The sequence below is a fragment of the Heptranchias perlo genome, chromosome 24 (genome assembly GCF_035084215.1).
Source record: "Heptranchias perlo isolate sHepPer1 chromosome 24, sHepPer1.hap1, whole genome shotgun sequence".
Classification (NCBI taxonomy): Eukaryota; Metazoa; Chordata; class Chondrichthyes; order Hexanchiformes; family Hexanchidae; genus Heptranchias; species Heptranchias perlo.
This window is the reverse complement of record NC_090348.1, coordinates 4,257,274-4,279,450: the sequence shown is the minus strand read 5'-3', so window position 1 is coordinate 4,279,450 and position 22,177 is coordinate 4,257,274. Positions and strand designations below refer to the sequence as shown.

Here is a 22,177-nt window from a genome sequence, read left to right as displayed (position 1 = left end):
AATTAAATCTGGGAATCTGAAGGCTGGCACCAGATAAAATGACCATGAAGTTATGGGACAGTCATAAAATCCCAACTGGTTCACTAATGACCTTTAGGGAAGGGATCCTGCTACCTCTATCCTGTCTGGCCTATATATGACTCCAGTCCCGCACTACATGGTTGATTTTTAATGCAGCTATGAATGGACAATAAATTCGGGCCTTGCCAGTGACGCCCACACCTTGGGAATGAATGAAACAAATCTCTAAATTCCTCCCCTGGATGGTGGTCTGCTGCCTATCCTCCATGTTGGGTATCAAAGACAGAAGAGAGCTATTCAGCTGATACATGCAATGGGTCTGCCAATGAGTGTCTTTTTCTTGACTTAGAAGTGAATGAGCAGCCATCTTGGTCCTGTCCAGAGCTGAGAGCAAATTAGAAATTTTTCATTTTTGCGCTCATCACAGCGAGGGAAGTTGTTGCTTGGAACTAGAATTTTGTCTCAGCTTTTGGGACCCTCATGTATGTCCAGGTCGTTGTAGCATATGTTAGCTGCATTGTAAAGCTCCTTCTCCTCTTCCCCAGCAACATACCCTTAACTGGTTCCCCACTGCATCAATCTGACTTTTACTGCCAACACTTGCCAACTTTGTGGTCTCTATGAGGGGAAGTTGACAATTTAAAGGCAGCTTGTGTTAAACTATGGACAGCTCTGATTTATGAGCTATGCTATGAACTTGGCTAAGACGGCCCAAGCTCACCTCACCTAAGACCTTTAAGTCTGGGATAGAGAAGACATTTTCATCCTGTCATTCTGAGCATGGAAGTCAGCCATGGCTCAGGGGTAGCACTCTCGCCTCTAAGTCAGGAGATCATGGGTTCAAGCTTCACTCCTGAGACTTGAGCACATAATCCAGGCTGACACTTCAGTGCAGTACTGAGGGAGTGCTGCACCGTCTGAAGTGCTGTCTTTCAGATGAGACATTAAACCGAGGCCCCATCGGCCCTCTCAAGAGGGTGTAAAAGATCCCATTGCACTATTCAAAGAAGAGCAGGGGAGTTCTCCCCGGTGTCCTGGTCAATATTTATCCCTCAACCAACATCACTTAAACAGATTATCTGGTCATTACCACATTGCTGTTTGTGGGATCTTGCTGTGCACAAATTGGCTGCCCCGTTTCCCTACATTACAACAATGACTACACTTCAAAAGTACTTCATTGGCTGTAAAGCGCTTAGGGATGTTTTGAGGTTGTGAAAGGCACTATATAAATGCAAGTCTTTCTTTTCTTTCTGAATGCTGGTCCAAGAGGTGAAAGGACAGCAATCTACCTCAATGCCATGAACTCCTAGGAATATTTAAATACTGGTCCTGGATTTAATTGAAAGGCAGTGTTGAAGCAGCTCATTGGTTTTGAGGATGGTACCAGTTATATGTATATAAAATGTTGTTGATGTTAGATGCTGTTGATAACTTAGATTAGGCTCATCCTGCGTCCACTTGACTCTCTTGGTGGTACTCTCCAGAATTTGAGTGTGTAGTCTAAGCTGGCAGCCCGTGAGGTACTGAGGGAGTGCGCCATTGTTAGATGAGATGGTAAACTCAAGCCCGGCTGTCTGATGGGGTGGTTTAGATGAACATTAAAGATCCCGCTGCACTACGGAGATCTCCTGGTGTCCTGGCCAACACTTCTCCCCTCAACCAACACCACCACCATTGGACTAACACAGCATTTATCTCGTCGCTGTTTGAGGGATCCTGCTGTGCACACAATGGCTTCCACATTTGCCTACATAACGACAGCCATTGCCTTTCAAAGTAATCCTGTGAAGCACTTTGAGAACCTTTTTTGAGAGACAGGAGAAGCTGCATAAATGAAAATCTTTCAGTGCTGGTTGCACCATCTGTGGAAGGTCAAGTCAGGCAGTTGTCCCGTGTGCCATTGCCTTGTCTCCTTCTGGACCTGTTCCCTGAGCCCATCACCCCTGATATCACACAGCGGGGAATTTTCAACCGTTTCTGTTCCACACCCATTATAAACCAGAGCTCTGACTGCCGATGACACTGTAACCGCAGATGTGGAATTTTCCCTCTAATTGTTTCGTTTCCAGTTCTAAAGCCGCAAATGTTCCGCTCATCCTGGCACATTGCCAATTGACTGAGCCATGATCCAATGAAGTGCTGTACTGGGGGGTTCTGAGGTGTTCTCCTAGGGGCCATTAGTGACTGTGAGAGACTGTGGAGAGAGGCCATTAGTGGAGATGTGGGGGGAAGGTGGGCAAGGTGGGGGTGGGGATGGGATGGGGATGGGAACGAGGTGGGGTGGGGGTGTGATGGGTGTGTTGGCGAGATGGGCGTGGGGGTGGGGGCGAGGTGGGGTGGAGTTGGGGACAAGGTGGGGTGGGGGTGGGGACGAGGTAGGATGGGGTGGGGATGAGGTGGGATGGGATGGGGATGGGGGTGGGGACAAGGTGGGGTGGGGGTGGGGATGAGGTGGGATGGGGTGGGGATGGGGGTGGGGACAAGGTGGGGTGGGGGAGGGGACGAGGTGGGATGGGGTGGGGATGGGGGGTGGGGACGAGGTAGGATGGGGTGGGGACGAGGTGGGGATGAGGTGGATTGGGGTTGGGGATGAGATGGGGTGGGGGTGGGGACGAGGTGGATTGGGGGTGGGGACGAGATGGGGTGGGAGTGGGGACGAGATGGGGTGGGGTGGGAGTGGGGACGAGGTGGATTGGGGGTGGGGATGAGATGGGGTGGGGGTGGGGATGAGGTGGGGACGAGGTGGGGATGAGATGGGGTGGGGGTGGGGACGTGGTGGGGTGGGGGTGGGGATGAGGTGGGGTGAGAGTGGGGATGAGGTGGGGTGGGGGTGGGGACGAGGTGGGGTGGGGGTGGGGACGAGGTGGGGACGAGGTGGGGATGAGATGGGGTGGGGGTGGGGACGAGGTGGGGTGGGGGTGGGGATGAGGTGGGGTGGGGATGAGGTGGGGACGAGGTGGGGACGAGGTGGATTGGGGGTGGGGTGGGGGTGTTGGTGAGATGGGCGTGGGGGTGGGGACGAGGTGGGGTGGAGTTGGGGACAAGGTGGGGTGGGGGTGGGGATGAGGTGGGGTGGGGTGGGGATGAGATGGGGTGGGGGTGGGGATGAGATGGGGTGGGGGTGGGATGGGGGCGTTGGTGAGATGGGGTGGGGGTGGGGATGAGGTGGGGTGGGGGTGGGATGGGGGTGGGGATGAGGTGGGGTGGGGGTGGGATGGGGGCGTTGGTGAGATGGGGTGGGGGTGGGATGGGGGTGGGGATGAGGTGGAGTGGGGGTGGGATGGGGGCGTTGGTGAGATGGGGTGGGGGTGGGATGGGGGTGTTGGTGAGGTGGGGGTGGGGACGAGGTGGGGTGGGGGTGGGGACGAGGTGGGGTGGGGGTGGGGACGAGGTGGGGTGGGGGTGGGGACGAGGTGGGGTGGGGGTGGGGACGAGGTGGGGTGGGGGTGGGGACGAGGTGGGGTGGGGGTGGGGACGAGGTGGGGTGGGGGTGTTGGTGGGGTGGGCGTGGGGACGAGGCGGGATTTTCAAAAGAGGATCAATTGACAAATGAACAAAACACAACGGATGAAAGGTAGGACATGAATTATTATTTTCTGCAAGCTGGAGATTTTTTTTACTGAAAGCCTTTCAGCAATAACTTTCAATGAAATAAGCCTGGGTCTTCTCAGTACGGGTATTTACATTACATTTAGCGGGGCAGATCCGTGTTGGTGTGTGGGAGTATGATTCTTACCATAATCGAGCCTGACACACCAGTGCAATACTGAGGCAGTGCTGCATTGTCGGAGGTGCCGTCTTTCACAGGAGGTATTAACCTGAGGCCTGAGGATGGTAGAGATCCTGTGGCACTATCCAAAGATGAGCAGGACCTTGGCCAACATTCCTCCCCCAACTAACACCACAATCATTAACAGGTCATTTCTTTCACTGGTTGTGGGACCTTGCTGTGCTCAAATTAGCTGCCGATATTACAACAACTAGTTTGCCAGGATGATACCATCGGAACATAGGAACAGGAGAAGGCCATTTAGCCCATCGAGCCTGTTCCTCCATCCAATGAAATCATGGCTGATCTGTGACCTAACTCCATATACCCACCTTAGTCCAATATCCCTTAATCCCCATATCCCTTAATACCTTTGGTTAACAAAAATCTATCAATCTCAGATTTAAAATTAACAACTACCATTTGCGGAGGAGAGTTCCAAACTTCCACCACCCTTTGTGTGTAGAAGTGTTTCCTAACTTCACTCCTGAAAGTCCTGGCTCTAATTTTTAGGCTATGTCCCCTAGTCCTAGACACCCCAATTAGCAGAAATAGTTTCTCTCTATCTACCCTATCAGAACTGAGAGTTTATAACCATCAGGAAAGACTAAATGCTGGGACTCTTCTCTCTAGAAAAGAGAAGGCTGAGGGGTGACCTGATAGAGGTCTTTAAAATTATGAAGAGGTTCAATAGGATAGACTTGGAGAAGATGTTTCCACTTGTGGGGGGGACCAAAAGTAGGAGCCATAAAGATAAGATAGTCACTAATTGATCCAAAAAGGAATTCAGGAGGAAATTCTTTACTCAGAGAGTGGTGAGAATGTGGGACTCGCTACTACAAGAGTAGTTGTGGTGAATAGCATGGATGCATTTAAGGGGAAGCTAGATAAGTACATGAGGGAGAAAGGAGGCTTGTCTGGAGCATAAACACTGGTGTAGACCAGTTGGGTAAAAATGGCCTGTTTCTGTGCTGTAAATTCTATGTAAAAGTAACTCATTGGCTGTAAAGTACTTTGGGGTGTCCTGGGGGCATGAAACGTGTTATATAAAATGCAAGTTCTTTCTTTAAACCTGTAGCAGCACGGTGAATAAAGGGATCTATTGTGAGTCTGTAGGCAGGACGAAAATCAAAGCACATCAGAAATTGCTGCGTTAACCACATTACTAGTAACTACCACCTCTCCGATCCCGAGATGGTCACCTGATGTGTACAGACTCTCTGCGGTGTAACGGTGAGCATACATACCACATTCAGAGCCCCGCCCCTCGCTGGCCTGAATCCCTCGGCCGGCTCGCACTGCTCCGCGTGCCCATTACAGAAGCAGCTCCCCTTCACGATGAAATCGTAGACTCCGTAGTGCGCAAATCGCCGGGGTTTGAGGCTGGCCGCTCGGCCCGGGCAGGGGCACAGCTGCCGCTTAATCAGTCCCACGCGGATGTTGGTGACTTTCAGCAGGTCCTGAGCTTGAACGCTGTATGGGTCGTCTATAGAATGCGGCGGAGAGAGGGCACGGAATATAACCTGTTCAAAGAGGAGAAGCACAAAAAATGTCAGATGACAGGGACTGAAATCAGGTCCACTTTTTAACTGAATACAAGCTCACAGCAGCCTGTTGGTCAAAGGTCAGATTATTCCAGGGTGATCAGGTTGGAATGAAGCAGACATATTAAAATCAGTAAGAGAGTTAGTTTTGAACAAAGACCTGGAAAACTCCACATTCCCCAAACACTGAGTTGAACAACAATTTGCATTTATATTGCGGCTTTAATGTAGTAAAACGACCCACGGCTCTTCTCTGCAATGTACTCAAACAGAAATTGACACTGAACCACATAAGGAGATATATGGACAGATGACCAAAAACTTGGTCAAAGAGGTAGGTTCTAAGGAGTGTCTTAAAGGAGGAGAGGCGGAGAGGCCGAGAGGTTTAGGGAGGGAATTCCGGAGCTTAAGGCCTAGGTGGCTGAAGGCACGGCCGCCAATGGTGGAGTGAAGGAAGTGGGGGATGCGCAAGAGGTCAGAGTTGGAGGAGCGCAGAGTTCTTGGAGGGTTGTAGGGCTGGAGGAGGTTACAGAGATAGGGAGGGGGAGGCCATGGAGGGATTTGAACACGACATTTTAAGTGGGTTGTTGCAGGGAGCCACTGGATGGAGATGAGGCTCTTCTCCAGAGGGAGCGAATAAAAGTGGGAACTGACTCAGTCATTGCAACTCTCGATGCCTCCTAGCAACCAGCTGAAGAGTGGCAGAGACACTGGCAGAAGTTGCAGCACTCCCTCAGTACTACACTCCCTCAGTACTACACTCCCTCAGTACTACACTCCCTCAGTACTACACTCCCTCAGTCCTACACTCCCTCAGTACTACACTCCCTCAGTACTACACTCCCTCAGTCCTACACTCCCTCAGTACTACACTCCCTCAGTACTACACTCCCTCAGTACTACACTCCCTCAGTCCTACACTCCCTCAGTCCTACACTCCCTCAGTACTACACTCCCTCAGTACTACACTCCCTCAGTCCTACACTCCCTCAGTACTACACTCCCTCAGTACTACACTCCCTCAGTACTACACTCCCTCAGTCCTACACTCCCTCAGTCCTACACTCCCTCAGTCCTACACTCCCTCAGTCCTACACTCCCTCAGTCCTACACTCCCTCAGTCCTACACTCCCTCAGTCCTACACTCCCTCAGTCCTACACTCCCTCAGTACTACACTCCCTCAGTCCTACACTCCCTCAGTACTACACTCCCTCAGTCCTACACTCCCTCAGTACTACACTCCCTCAGTACTACACTCCCTCAGTACTACACTCCCTCAGTCCTACACTCCCTCAGTACTACACTCCCTCAGTACTACACTCCCTCAGTACTACACTCCCTCAGTACCACACTCCCTCAGTCCTACACTCCCTCAGTCCTACACTCCCTCAGTACTACACTCCCTCAGTCCTACACTCCCTCAGTACTACACTCCCTCAGTACTACACTCCCTCAGTCCTACACTCCCTCAGTACTACACTCCCTCAGTCCTACACTCCCTCAGTACTACACTCCCTCAGTCCTACACTCCCTCAGTCCTACACTCCCTCAGTACTACACTCCCTCAGTCCTACACTCCCTCAGTACTACACTCCCTCAGTACTACACTCCCTCAGTCCTACACTCCCTCAGTACTACACTCCCTCAGTACTACACTCCCTCAGTCCTACACTCCCTCAGTACTACACTCCCTCAGTCCTACACTCCCCCAGTACTACACTCCCTCAGTCCTACACTCCCTCAGTACTACACTCCCTCAGTACTACACTCCCTCAGTACTACACTCCCTCAGTCCTACACTCCCTCAGTACTACACTCCCTCAGTCCTACACTCCCTCAGTCCGACACTCCCTCAGTACTACACTCCCTCAGTACTACACTCCCTCAGTCCTACACTCCCTCAGTACTACACTCCCTCAGTCCTACACTCCCCCAGTACTACACTCCCTCAGTACTACACTCCCTCAGTCCTACACTCCCTCAGTCCTACACTCCCTCAGTACTACACTCCCTCAGTCCTACACTCCCTCAGTCCTACACTCCCTCAGTACTACACTCCCTCAGTCCTACACTCCCTCAGTCCTACACTCCCTCAGTACTACACTCCCTCAGTCCTACACTCCCTCAGTACTATACTCCCTCAGTCCTACACTCACTCAGTCCTACACTCCCTCAGTCCTACACTTCCTCAGTACTACACTCCCTCAGTCCTACACTCCCTCAGTCCTACACTCCCTCAGTACTACACTCCCTCAGTCCTACACTCCCTCAGTACCACACTCCCTCAGTCCTACACTCCCCCAGTACTACACTCCCTCAGTACTACACTCCCTCAGTACTACACTCCCTCAGTCCTACACTCCCCCAGTACTACACTCCCTCAGTCCTACACTCCCTCAGTCCTACACTCCCTCAGTCCTACACTCCCTCAGTACTACACTCCCTCAGTACTACACTCCCTCAGTACTACACTCCCTCAGTCCTACACTCCCTCAGTACTACACTCCCTCAGTACTACACTCCCTCAGTACTACACTCCCTCAGTCCTACACTCCCCCAGTACTACACTCCCTCAGTACTACACTCCCTCAGTCCTGCACTCCCTCAGTCCTGCACTCCCTCAGTACTGTCCCTCAGTACTACACTCCCTCAGTACTGTCCCTCAGTACTGCACTCCCTCAGTACTACACTCCCTCAGTACCACACTCCCTCAGTACTACACTCCCTCAGTACTACACTCCCTCAGTACTACACTCCCTCAGCATTGCACTCCCTCAGTCCTACACTCCCTCAGTACTACACTCCCTCAGTACTACACTCTCTCAGTACTACACTCCCTCAGTACCACACTCCCTCAGTACCACACTCCCTCAGTACTACACTCCCTCAGTACTACACTCCCTCAGTACTACACTCCCTCAGTCCTACACTCCCTCAGTACTGCACTCCCTCAGTACTACACTCCCTCAGTACTACACTCCCTCAGTCCTACACTCCCTCAGTACTACACTCCCTCAGTCCTACACTCCCTCAGTACTACACTCCCTCAGTACTACACTCCCTCAGTACTACACTCCCTCAGTCCTACACTCCCTCAGTACTACACTCCCTCAGTCCTACACTCCCTCAGTCCTACACTCCCTCAGTCCTACACTCCCTCAGTCCTACACTCCCTCAGTACTACACTCCCTCAGTACTACACTCCCTCAGTACTACACTCCCTCAGTACTACACTCCCTCAGTACTACACTCCCTCAGTACTACACTCCCTCAGTCCTACACTCCCTCAGTACTACACTCCCTCAGTCCTACACTCCCTCAGTCCTACACTCCCTCAGTACTACACTCCCTCAGTACTACACTCCCTCAGTCCTACACTCCCTCAGTACTACACTCCCTCAGTCCTACACTCCCTCAGTCCTACACTCCCTCAGTACTACACTCCCTCAGTCCTACACTCCCTCAGTACTACACTCCCTCAGTCCTACACTCCCTCAGTACTACACTCCCTCAGTCCTACACTCCCTCAGTCCTACACTCCCTCAGTCCTACACTCCCTCAGTACTACACTCCCTCAGTCCTACACTCCCTCAGTACTACACTCCCTCAGTCCTACACTCCCTCAGTACTACACTCCCTCAGTACTACACTCCCTCAGTACTACACTCCCTCAGTCCTACACTCCCTCAGTACTACACTCCCTCAGTCCTACACTCCCTCAGTACTACACTCCCTCAGTACTACACTCCCTCAGTACTACACTCCCTCAGTACTACACTCCCTCAGTCCTACACTCCCTCAGTCCTACACTCCCTCAGTACTACACTCCCTCAGTCCTACACTCCCTCAGTACTACACTCCCTCAGTCCTACACTCCCTCAGTACTACACTCCCTCAGTCCTACACTCCCTCAGTACTACACTCCCTCAGTCCTACACTCCCTCAGTCCTACACTCCCTCAGTACTACACTCCCTCAGTACTACACTCCCTCAGTCCTACACTCCCTCAGTACTACACTCCCTCAGTCCTACACTCCCTCAGTCCTACACTCCCTCAGTACTACACTCCCTCAGTACTACACTCCCTCAGTCCTACACTCCCTCAGTACTACACTCCCTCAGTACTACACTCCCTCAGTCCTACACTCCCTCAGTCCTACACTCCCTCAGTACTACACTCCCTCAGTCCTACACTCCCTCAGTACTACACTCCCTCAGTCCTACACTCCCTCAGTACTACACTCCCTCAGTACTACACTCCCTCAGTCCTACACTCCCTCAGTACTACACTCCCTCAGTCCTACACTCCCTCAGTCCTACACTCCCTCAGTACTACACTCCCTCAGTACTACACTCCCTCAGTCCTACACTCCCTCAGTCCTACACTCCCTCAGTACTACACTCCCTCAGTCCTACACTCCCTCAGTACTACACTCCCTCAGTACTACACTCCCTCAGTCCTACACTCCCTCAGTCCTACACTCCCTCAGTACTACACTCCCTCAGTCCTACACTCCCTCAGTCCTACACTCCCTCAGTACTACACTCCCTCAGTCCTACACTCCCCCAGTACTACACTCCCTCAGTACTACACTCCCTCAGTCCTACACTCCCTCAGTCCTACACTCCCTCAGTACTACACTCCCTCAGTCCTACACTCCCTCAGTCCTACACTCCCTCAGTCCTACACTCCCTCAGTACTACACTCCCTCAGTACTACACTCCCTCAGTCCTACACTCCCTCAGTCCTACACTCCCTCAGTACTACACTCCCTCAGTCCTACACTCCCTCAGTACTACACTCCCTCAGTCCTACACTCCCTCAGTCCTACACTCACTCAGTCCTACACTCCCTCAGTCCTACACTCCCTCAGTACTACACTCCCTCAGTCCTACACTCCCTCAGTCCTACACTCCCTCAGTACTACACTCCCTCAGTACTACACTCCCTCAGTCCTACACTCCCCCAGTACTACACTCCCTCAGTACTACACTCCCTCAGTACTACACTCCCTCAGTCCTACACTCCCCCAGTACTACACTCCCTCAGTCCTACACTCCCTCAGTCCTACACTCCCTCAGTACTACACTCCCTCAGTCCTACACTCCCCCAGTACTACACTCCCTCAGTCCTGCACTCCCTCAGTACTGTCCCTCAGTACTACACTCCCTCAGTACTGTCCCTCAGTACTGCACTCCCTCAGTACTACACTCCCTCAGTACCACACTCCCTCAGTACTACACTCCCTCAGTACTACACTCCCTCAGTACTACACTCCCTCAGTATTGCACTCCCTCAGTCCTACACTCCCTCAGTACTACACTCCCTCAGTACTACACTCTCTCAGTACTACACTCCCTCAGTACCACACTCCCTCAGTACCACACTCCCTCAGTACCACACTCCCTCAGTACTACACTCCCTCAGTACTACACTCCCTCAGTACTACACTCCCTCAGTCCTGCACTCCCTCAGTACTACACTCCCTCAGTACTACACTCCCTCAGTACTGTCCCTCAGTACTGTCCCTCAGTACTACACTCCCTCAGTACTACACTCCCTCAGTCCTACACTCCCTCAGTCCTACACTCCCTCAGTACTGTCCCTCAGTACTACACTCCCTCAGTACTGTCCCTCAGTACTACACTCCCTCAGTACTACACTCCCTCAGTACTACACTGGAGTGTCAGCATGGATTATATGCTTAAATCCTGGATCAGGGCTTAAACCCACGAACGTCTAACTCAGAGGGTAGATTGCTATCTTAAGTCAAGCTGACACTCTGCTTTGCTTTTGTAAAGTATTTATTATTTTCTTCCCCCCTCTTTCCCCTCTATCCCCCTCCCCTTTCCTCTTCTTTCCTCTCCCCTCTCCACCCTCTCCCCCCTCTCCACCCCTCGCTCCTTCCCTTCATGGTCTGTCCCATGTTCTATGTCCCACTGACAGAATGAGAAACCAAACCACTGTGGAGCCTCTCCCACTGCTGCCCTTTAACTGCTCACTACACGACATTTTAGGGGCAGTCCGATCAACAGACTCGCCCCCATCCAGTCACTCACTGGTAGATATTGGCACACGTTAGATGCTCTTACACTGCGGGGGTGCAGACACTGACTGACCCATAATTCTCCCTCCATCACCCACCTCCTAAGGCTAAACAACCCAGTGCCTCGGAAACAGCCAGTGTCAAAGACTCACCAAAATGCAGCTTCTAAAATCTGGATCAAAGACACTAAACTCTGGGTAAAGTTTACCTGTTGGTGCTCAGTGAGTGTGAAATTCTTTCGACAAACACTGGTGCAAGAACCATGTGTGCACCAGAAATTCCACCTTGCATCGTCAATGCCTGAGGTTCCACCTCGGATTTACCTCCACCTTTCGGGGTAACTCGGTGATTTTCTTTTTAACTGACGAGATTTTATTTCCTTTCGTCGAGATGACAACATGAAGACAAGATCAACTCCATGCCCTTGTCTTTCTGTGGGCACTTTCAAAACCTGCGCCTTGCTAGGTGGGGCAGAATCCCCAAACAGGTTTAGCCAATTGGTTCTACACTTCGTAACGGAGAGTGGGGCTGGACCTGTTCTCTGATGGGGAAGAGCCAAATGAAAGTGGATGCTCAGGTGAAAGAGGGGAGAACATCACACAAAATAAAGCCAATTCCATCTCCCTTGACATTGCACATGGAGTTAAGATCAAGGGCACTTTACAGGGTGAGCAAAGTTGCAGATAATTGAACCAAGGTGGCGGAGGGAAGGAGAGGGAGAGGGGGAGCAGGCGGAGGGATTGGATGAGGAGAGAGAGGAAAGGAGAGGGAGAGAAGATAAGAGGAGGAGAGAGAGGAGAGGGGAAGAGGAGAAGGGAGGGGAGGAGGAGGGGAGATGAGTAAAGGAGGTGAGGAGGAAAGGAGGGGAGGGAAAAGGAGGTGATAGGAGGGAGAGAAGGGAGGGATCAGAGGCAAAAGAAAGGTGGAGTGAGGAGGAGGAGGAGAGGGGATCGGGATGGGAGAAGAGGAGAAGCAGAGTGGAGGAAGGGAGGAGGAAAGAGGAGAGGGAGAGAGGAAGAGAGGAGGAGGAGTAGGGGAGAGGTGGGAAGGGGATGGGAGAGTAGAAGAGGGGGAGGGGGCAAAAGAGGGGAAAGTAGCAGTGAGTGGGAGAGAGGAGGGGAAGGAAAGGAGGAATGGGGAAGGGAGGGAAGGAGTGGAGGGAAAGAGAGGAAGGGGCATGGGAGTGAGGGAGCAGAGGCAAAGGGAGAAGGGGGATTATCCCTCCGCTGGGTGGGGAGGTGGTGGCTGCTAATTCATGTCTTGGGGGGAGTTCTGGCTCCTGGTTTCTGAGTCGGGAAGGGGTTCGAGGGCTGTGATCTGTAGCCTCGGGGGGGGTGGGGTCATCAGAATTTAAGCTTAATTAAGAGGTGGAGAGGGTCCGCGGAGCTGGACGGCCGAGTCCTGTTTCTAATGTTCTGACGACAATCCGACATTTCATGGTCACTTTTACTGATATCAGCTTTTTATTTCCAGATTTATTAAATTAAATTCAAAATTCACAAACTGCTGTGGTGGGATTTAAATTCATGTTCCAGGCCTCTGGATTACTACATGACCACCACCCTACCCCACCCACTGTAAATTCAATCTCTTGTTTGAGCTTCAAATACACACCTTATCCCTTGCTAAAGGTGTGGAGATGCCGGTGATGGACTGGGGTTGACAATTGTAAACAATTTTACAACACCAAGTTATAGTCCAACAATTTTATTTGAAATTCACAAGCTTTCGGAGGCTTCCTCCTTCCTCAGGTGAATGTTGTGGAAATGAAATCCTCGAACCCTTTGCATTTATAAATCACAGAACAATACCTGGTGATTACAGACAGTGTTTTCAACTGCCCGTTGCCAAGGCAATCAGTGTGCAGACAGACAGGTGTTACCTACAGATCCCCCGAATATACAAACCACCAAAAAAAGAGAGAGAGGCAGAAACATCGAAAAGACAGCAATTGACCCGTTGTATTAAAAACAGATAACATTTGTTCGCTGGTGGGGTAACGTGTAGCGTGACATGAACCCAAGATCCCGGTTGAGGCCGTCCTCATGGGTGCGGAACTTGGCTATCAATTTCTGCTCGACGATTTTGCGTTGTCGTGTGTCTCGAAGGCCGCCTTGGAGTATCCTTACCCGAAGGTCGGTAGCTGAATGTCCCTGACTGCTGAAGTGTTCCCCGACTGGGAGGGAACCCTCCTGTCTGGCGATTGTTGCGCGGTGTCCAACATTTTCATGCACAAGTTCGAGCAGGACTTCTTCACTGCACAGGACCTCCAACCAACGCTATACACCAGATACATCGACGACATTTTCTTTCTATGGACCCACGGCGAAGAATCAGTAAAGAGACTACACGATAACATTAACAAGTTCCATCCCACCATCAAGCTCACCATGGACTACTCCTCAGAATCAGTTTCTTTCTTGGACACACGAATCTCCATTAAAGACGGGCACCTCAGCACCTCACTCTACCGCAAGCCCACGGACAACCTCACGATGCTCCACTTTTCCAGCTTCCACCCTAACCACGTCAAAGAGGCCATCCCCTATGGACAGGCCCTGCGAATACACAGGGACTGCTCAGACGAGGAGGAACGCGATGGACACCTACAGACGCTGAAAGACGCCCTAGTAAGAACGGGATATGACGCTCGACTCATCGATCGACAGTTCCGACGGGCCACAGCGAAAAATCGCATAGACCTCCTCAGAAGACTAACACGGGACGCAACCAACAGAGTACCCTTCGTCGTCCAGTACTTCCCCGGAGCGGAGAAACTACGCCATGTTCTCCGCAGCCTTCAACATGTCATCAATGAGGACAAACACCTCGCTATGGCCATCCCCACACCTCCACTACTCGCCTTTAAACAGCCACCCAACCTCAAACAGACCATCGTTCGCAGCAAATTACCCAGCTTTCAGGAGAACAGCGTCCACGACACCACACAACCCTGCCACGGCAACCTCTGCAAGACATGCCAGATCATCGACACAGATACCACCATCACACGAGAGGACACCACCCACCAGGTGCATGGTTCATACTCCTGTGACTCGGCCAACGTTGTCTACCTCATACGTTGCAGGAAAGGATGCCCCAGAGCATGGTACATTGGCGAGACCATGCAGACACTGCGACAACGGATGAACGGACACCGCGCAACAATCGCCAGACAGGAGGGTTCCCTCCCAGTCGGGGAACACTTCAGCAGTCAAGGACATTCAGCCACCGACCTTCGGGTAAGCATTCTCCAAGGCGGCCTTCGAGACACACGACAACGCAAAATCGTCGAGCAGAAATTGATAGCCAAGTTCCGCACCCATGAGGACGGCCTCAACCGGGATCTTGGGTTCATGTCACGCTACACGTAACCCCACCAGCGAACAAATGTTATCTGTTTTTAATACAACGGGTCATTTGCTGTCTTTTCGATGTTTCTGCCTCTCTCTCCTTTTTTTTTGGTGGTTTGTATATTCGGGGGATCTGTAGGTAACACCTGTCTGTCTGCACACTGATTGCCTTGGCAACGGGCAGTTGAAAACACTGTCTGTAATCACCAGGCATTGTTCTGTGATTTATAAATGCGAGAGGTTCGAGGATTTCATTTCCACAACATTCACCTGAGGAAGGAGGAAGCCTCCGAAAGCTTGTGAATTTCAAATAAAATTGTTGGACTATAACTTGCTGTTGTAAAATTGTTTACACTTGCTGAAGGTGTTCATTTCCTCTTCTGCATCATCACTCGCCCCCACCCCTGCCCCACCCCACCCCTGCCCCGCCCCCACCCTTGCCCCCCCACCCCTGCCCCGCCCCACCCCTGCCCCACCCCCACCACTGCCCCACTCCCACCCTTGCCCCACCCCCACCTTTGCCTTTCCCCACTCTTGCCCCACCCCCACCTTTGCCTTTCCCCACCCTTGCCCCGCCCCCACCTTTGCCCCCCCCACCCCTGCCCCACCCCCACCCTTGCCTCCCCCAACCCTGCCCCACCCCCACCCTTGCCTCCCCCACCCTTGCCTCGCGCCCATCGTTGCTGCGGTTACCTCCTGGCCTCACTTATCCAGCGCCTCCCTTGCGACCTTCACAGTCAAAACTCCCCTGCCCACATCCTGCCCTGCTCACCCTTCAATCCTGTTAATTCCCTGTCCCTCAATGTATCGAATTCTCATCCTGATTTACAGATCCTTCTCCGCCTCACGCTAACCCCATCATTACATCCCAGACCCTGTCCTCTGTCTCTGGGCTCATGTCCATTCCCTACCCCCCAAACCTTACTCCAGTATCGGTGGCACAGCCTTCAGCCGTCTCGACCCTACACACTGGAGCTCCCCCCGAGCCCTCTCTGCCTTGTTATCTCTCTAATCCTGCCTTTAAAACCCTTCTAAGAACCCGTCTCTCCAATTATGCTTTTGTCACTGTCCCTAAGTCTTCTGGCACCTATTTCTGCTCCAAAGCACCAGGGGATGGTTTCTACATTAATGGCGCTTTATAACAATATCTTGCATTTATATAGCGCCTTTAATGTAGTAAAACGTCCCAAGGTGATTCACGGGAGCGTAATCAGACAAAAATTGACACCGAGCCAAAGAAGGAGACATTAGGAGAGGTGACCAAAAGCTTGGTCAAAGAGGTAGGTTTTAAGGAGTGTCTTAAAGGAGGAGAGAGAGGTGGAGGGTGGAGAGGTTTAGGGGGGATTTCCAGAGTTTAGGCCCTATACAGCTGAAGGCACGGGAAAAAGGACGATGCACAAGAGGTCAGAGTTGGAGGAACGCAGAGATCTCAGAGGGTTGTAGGGCTGGAGGAGGTTACAGAGATAGGGAAGGGTGAGGTCATGGAGGGATTCGAAGATGTGGAAGAGAATTATGAATGCAAGTTTTAATCAGCAGACTGAGGATTCACATGGAGGATCAATGTATTTCCAATAAAAAGTCACACAAAGTGCGTTCAATCATTCACATCTGCTGTGTGTGTGTTAAGATGCAGAGGGCGTCACACTGACTGTTCAGTTGATGCTGTTGTGTAAACATTTTCCTGAACTGTTTTCATATCAACTACTTAATGTTTCTTTATATTTGTAAAAACTTTAATCCTAGGTCCCTCGGGTGTCCAGATGGTGTGAGGAACACAGCCTGACTGCACCCGACACTTTACTGAGAAAGTTGCTCCCTTTTGAAGATTATTATAGATGAATTTTAATTTTCATATCAATTCAGAGCAGCATATCAAAACATTTTGAAGTAAAATGAGTATCAAGCAATGAATATTTCTCAATCTATTATCAAAAGGGAACCGTTACTGGCAGCGGACTATCTAAGTACGACACTGAGCCACAGAAAGCAAGAAGGCACAAGTCAGGAGTGTGATGGAATACTCTCCATTTGCCTGGATGAGTGCAGTTCCACCAACACTCAAGAAGCTCGACACCATCCAGGACAAAGCAGCCCGCTTGATTGGCACCCCATCCACCACCCTATACATTCACTCCCTTCACCACCGGCGCACCGTGGCTGCAGTGTGCACCATCCACAGGATGCACTGCAGCAACTCGCCAAGGCTTCTTCGACAGCACCTCCCAAACCCGCGACCTCTACCACCTAGAAGGACAAGGGCAGCAGGCACATGGGAACAACACCACCTGCACGTTCCCCTCCAAGTCACACACCATCCCGACTTGGAAATATATCGCCGTTCCTTCATCATCGCTGGGTCAAAATCCTGGAACTCCCTTCCTAACAGCACTGTGGGAGAACCGTCAACACACGGACTGCAGCGGTTCAAGAAGGCGGCTCACCACCACCTTCTCAAGGGCAATTAGGGATGGGCAATAAATGCCAGCCTCGCCAGCGACACCCACATCCCATGAATGAATAAAAAAGATTTCTTTCTGAATTATTTGATCTCTGTTATATTTAACCTCAGCGCTCAGGAAAAGAAACAATTAGCCGAGGATCCCCGCTTCCTGCTCCTGCTTCCTGATTACTGCTCCCTGCTCCTGCTTCCTGATTACTGCTCCCTGCTCCTGCTCCCTGATTACTGCTCCCTGATTACTGCTCCCTGCTCCTGTTTCCTGATTACTGCTCCCTGCTCCTGCTCCCTGCTCCTGTTTCCTGATTACTGCTCCCTGCTCCTGTTTCCTGATTACTGCTCCCTGCTCCTGTTTCCTGATTACTGCTCCCTGCTCCTGTTTCCTGATTACTGCTCCCTGCTTCTGTTTCCTGATTACTGCTCCCTGCTCCTGCTCCCTGCTCCCTGCTCCTGCTCCCTGCTCCCTGCTCCTGTTTCCTGCTCCCTGCTCCCTGCTCCTGTTTCCTGCTCCCTGCTCCTGTTTCCTGATCCCTGCTCCTGTTTCCTGATTACTGCTCCCTGCTCCTGTTTCCTGCTCCCTGCTCCTGTTTCCTGATTGCTGCTCCCTGCTCCTGTTTCCTGATTGCTGCTCCCTGCTCCCTGCTCCTGTTTCCTGATTGCTGCTCCCTGCTCCTGTTTCCTGATTGCTGCTCCCTGCTCCCTGCTCCTGATTACTGCTCCCTGCTCCTGTTTCCTGATTGCTGCTCCCTGCTCCCTGCTCCTGTTTCCTGATTACTGCTCCCTGCTCCTGTTTCCTGCTCCCTGCTCCTGTTTCCTGATTACTGCTCCCTGCTCCTGTTTCCTGATTGCTGCTCCCTGCTCCCTGCTCCTGATTACTGCTCCCTGTTCCTGTTTCCTGCTCCCTGCTCCTGTTTCCTGATTACTGCTCCCTGCTCCTGTTTCCTGATTGCTGCTCCCTGCTCCCTGCTCCTGATTACTGCTCCCTGTTCCTGTTTCCTGCTCCCTGCTCCTGTTTCCTGATTACTGCTCCCTGCTCCTGTTTCCTGCTCCCTGCTCCTGTTTCCTGATTACTGCTCCCTGCTCCTGTTTCCTGATTGCTGCTCCCTGCTCCCTGCTCCTGATTACTGCTCCCTGTTCCTGTTTCCTGATTGCTGCTCCCTGCTCCCTGCTCCTGTTTCCTGATTACTGCTCCCTGCTCCTGTTTCCTGATTGCTGCTCCCTGCTCCTGTTTCCTGATTACTGCTCCCTGCTCCTGTTTCCTGATTGCTGCTCCCTGCTCCTGTTTCCTGATTACTGCTCCCTGCTCCTGTTTCCTGATTACTGCTCCCTGCTCCTGTTTCCTGATTGCTGCTCCCTGCTCCCTGCTCCTGTTTCCTGCTTCCTCCTCGTTATCCAGCGATGCCCAGTACAAAAGGCAGAGTGTGTGGGTGCCCACTGATCACAACATCAGCTGTGACCCCTGGCAGCTTTCTCTAACTAGGCTCACACTTGGCGAATGGCCAACGCGGGTAAGTTACCGGACAGTGACCAGTGCCCCTAGCACAGAACCCACTGGGCAGCAGGAGAGGAAAGAGGAGAATATTGGGAAAAAGAAGAGAAAATGATATGTGCTCATCACAACTGCTGACAGAGGTCTGAGAGTCAGTTACTGCAGTTAATGAATATAAACCACTGAAGCTTTACATCATGATTTGACTATGAGGTGAATCCCTCAGTTAGATTACAGGCTTGTAATTCCTGTGTTTATCCATTCTGTTAAGAGTAGGGCTTGCTCTAGCTGTTTAATTGCTGTTTAAGTCATGAAAACAACAAGATTTTAACTTAGACAGAAGACACAGCCATGGTCAGTTTAAGTTCCTGCAGCATTGAGGTAGAGAATGATCCACATCGGGTAGTGCTGAGTGTGACAGAATATTAGATCACTGTACAGATCAGAACAGCATGTGTCATATCTATAATCTGTTAGAAATCTTAAATGCAAGTTTTCTGTCAACTTTCCGTTACAAATTTCTATGTCCACATTTATAATGGAAACTGGCACCACCACTGGCGGGACGGTGTAATTACAGTGTGACAAGTTTACATAGGCAATTTCCATTATAAATGTAGACAGAGGAATGTACAATAGAAATATGAAAATAAGAACACAATACAGGACTTTAAAATGGGGACTGGATGGGTCCAATTATCCCCATTCCTCTAACCCCACTTCACCTGAAGACTGCACTGGGTCATGACCATGGGAGATTGATTAGTAAAATATAAACCCTGTAAATTGTCGGTGTGGGAGGGGAGAATGAGCCAGTGTAGGACTTGTTCATTTCTGTTCCCCACGGACGCACAGTGACCTTCTCTTGCACAATGCTGCCCAGGCCTGCAGACTCTGTACCCATCTGTGCTGTGTGAACATTGTGCAAACTGATTGAACCTGGCATGTATTGTGGAGTATTGTGTCCAATTCTGGGCACCACACTTTAGGAAGGATGTCTAGGCCTTAGAGAGGGTACAGAGGAGATTTACTAGAATGGTACCAGGGATGAGGGTCTTCAGTTATATGAACAGACTGGAAAAGCTGAGATTGTTCTCCTTAGAACAGAGAAGGTTAAGGGGAGATTTAATAGAGGCGTTCAAAATTATGAAGGGTTTTGATAGAGTGAATAAGGAGTTACTGTTTCCAGTGGCAGAAGGGCACAGATTTAAGATAATTGGCAAAGGAACCAGAGGGGAGATGAGGAGAATTATTTTTACGCAGCGAGTTGTTACGATCTGGAATGCACTGCCTGAAAGGGTGGAGGAAGCAGATTCAATAATAACTTTCAAAAGGGAATTGGATAAATACTTGAAAAGGAAAAATTTGCAGGGCTATGGGGAAAGAGCAGGGGAGTGGGACTGATTGGATAGTTCTTTCAAAGAGCCGGCACAGGCACGATGGGCTGAATGGCCTCTTTCTGTGCTGTATGATTCTAAGAGTCTATGTAAATTTATGCCAAAGTCCACCAAGTAAAATTAAAAAGTAAAAAAAACCCTAGATAACCCCAGATAAAAGAGATTTGCAGAAACAAATGAAATACTTGGAATTTAAAGGGTTTCCTGTTTACCAAGTCAGCAGCAGGTGAACATTGGCTACATGTTAGACTGCTTCAAGAGCAGGTTTCCTCAAACAAAGGAGAGCATATAGGTTCAATGTTGAAAAGGGACAGTGCAGTCTCGATGTCAGCCTTGGTTCCCTGGTCGCACTCTCAACCACCGTTTAAAGCCCTCCCGCCATTGTATAGCGAGGAGCTGGAATCAGGGAAACCCCCCCCCTCGGGCAGAATGTAAAATAATAAATGGATGTAACGCAATGTACTGTATCTGTAGCCTGTAATGACTGTAATGAGGCACCCTAAAAAAAAGGTAGCACTCTCAGCTCTGTTTCCACTGGTAAGGTCGGTGGGTTTAAGTCCCACTCCAGAGATTTGAGCCTATAATCCAGGCTGACACTCCAGTGCAGTACTGAGGGAGTAAAAGATCCAACGGCCACTATTCAAAGAAGAGCAGGGGAGTTCTCCCCGGTGTCCAGGCCAATATTTATTCCTCAACCAACATCACTAAGAATAGATTATCTGGTCGTTATCACATTTGTGGGATCTTGCTGTGCGCAAATTGACTGCCGCATTTCCTATATTACAACAGTGACTACACTTCAAAAGAACTTCATTGCCTGTAAAGCATTTTGGGATGTCCTGAGGTCATGAAAGACGCTATATAAATGCGAGCCTTTCTTTTAATTCTTTTTGTAACAAGCAAAAAGGCAGAGAGCGAAACAAAGCTCTTGATCCCTTTCACTGACGACAGGTCTCGCAAAATCCAGCCTTATTTTCCGAGTGTAATTGCTGTCACGCAAAAGGAGGATATGGCTTAAGAAAGTGAAAGAAATGTTTTAAAAGGTTGAAGAGAACTCTCCCACTAGGTCAACCGGCGAGGGGAGCAAGGAGCTAACTCGTCCAGATCAGGAGGGCCCCAATTTTGACCTGTGGTGTTGACTAATCTGAGACAGCTCTAGGTGTGCGACAATTTGTGATATTTCAGTTGAACAGAGCCTTGGTCAGAGTCCGTCTGGAATTCTGCTTCCAGTTCAGGGGCACCGCACCTCAGGAAGGATATATTGGCTTTGGAAGGGGTGCAGCACAGATTCACCAGAATGATACTGGGGCTTGAGGATTATATTATGAGGGAAGGTTGTCTTGTATCCTCTTGAATGTAGAAGATTGAGGGATGATCTGATCAAGGTGTTTAAAATAATAAAGAGATTCGATAGGGTAGATACAGAGAAACTATTTCCTGTGGTGGGGGAATCCAGAACAAGGGGGCACAATCTTAAAATTAGAGCTAGGCTGTTCAGGAGTGAAATGGGAAAGCACTTTTTCACACAAAGGGGAGTGGAAATCTGGAACTTTCTCCCCAAAAGGCTGTTGAGGCTGAGGGACAATTGGAGCTTTCAAAACTGAGGTCGATAGATTTTTGTTGGGTAAGGGTATCAAAGGATATGGAGCAAAGATGGGTTAGTAGGGTTGAGGTACAGATCAGCCATGATCTGATTGAATGGCGGTATAGGCTCGAGGGGCTGAATGGCCTCCTCCTGTTTCTATTAATTTGCATCAGTATCCCTGGACGAGGCAGGGGAGAATCAGGGTGGGTCACACCGCTGATCGCTATCCAGCAACCCCTGTTGGAAAAACGTGGCCGCTGGGTGGTCAGGTTTGGGCTCAGATGTGATGCCCCCTGTAGTCAAACAGCTCAGCAGCACCCACCGTGCATATGAAGGTACCAGCTGCGGGGGGCACGGTGGAGGACTATTCGTGGAGATGGGGGGAGGAGCAGGAATCTGTGAACTGGGTGGGGGGGGGAAGTGGAGTGTACGTGAGCTGGCAGGTGCGGGGAAGATTACTTCTGTGAGCTGGGGAGGGGGGCGTGGAGTGCCTCTGTGAATTAGTTGGGGACC

General features: G+C 50.8%; 1 protein-coding gene across 2 annotated transcripts in view; it reads right to left on the bottom strand.

Annotated features, from left to right (window-relative positions):
- Nucleotides 1–22,177, bottom strand: part of ntn4 (netrin 4) — a 91,442-nt gene that overhangs the window by 36,045 nt on the left and 33,220 nt on the right. For both annotated transcript variants that reach the window (XM_068004631.1, XM_068004630.1), the window contains exon 3: nt 5,041–5,316. In XM_068004631.1, coding sequence (XP_067860732.1) covers nt 5,041–5,316 — 276 coding nt within the window. The remainder of the gene's footprint in view (nt 1–5,040; nt 5,317–22,177) is intronic.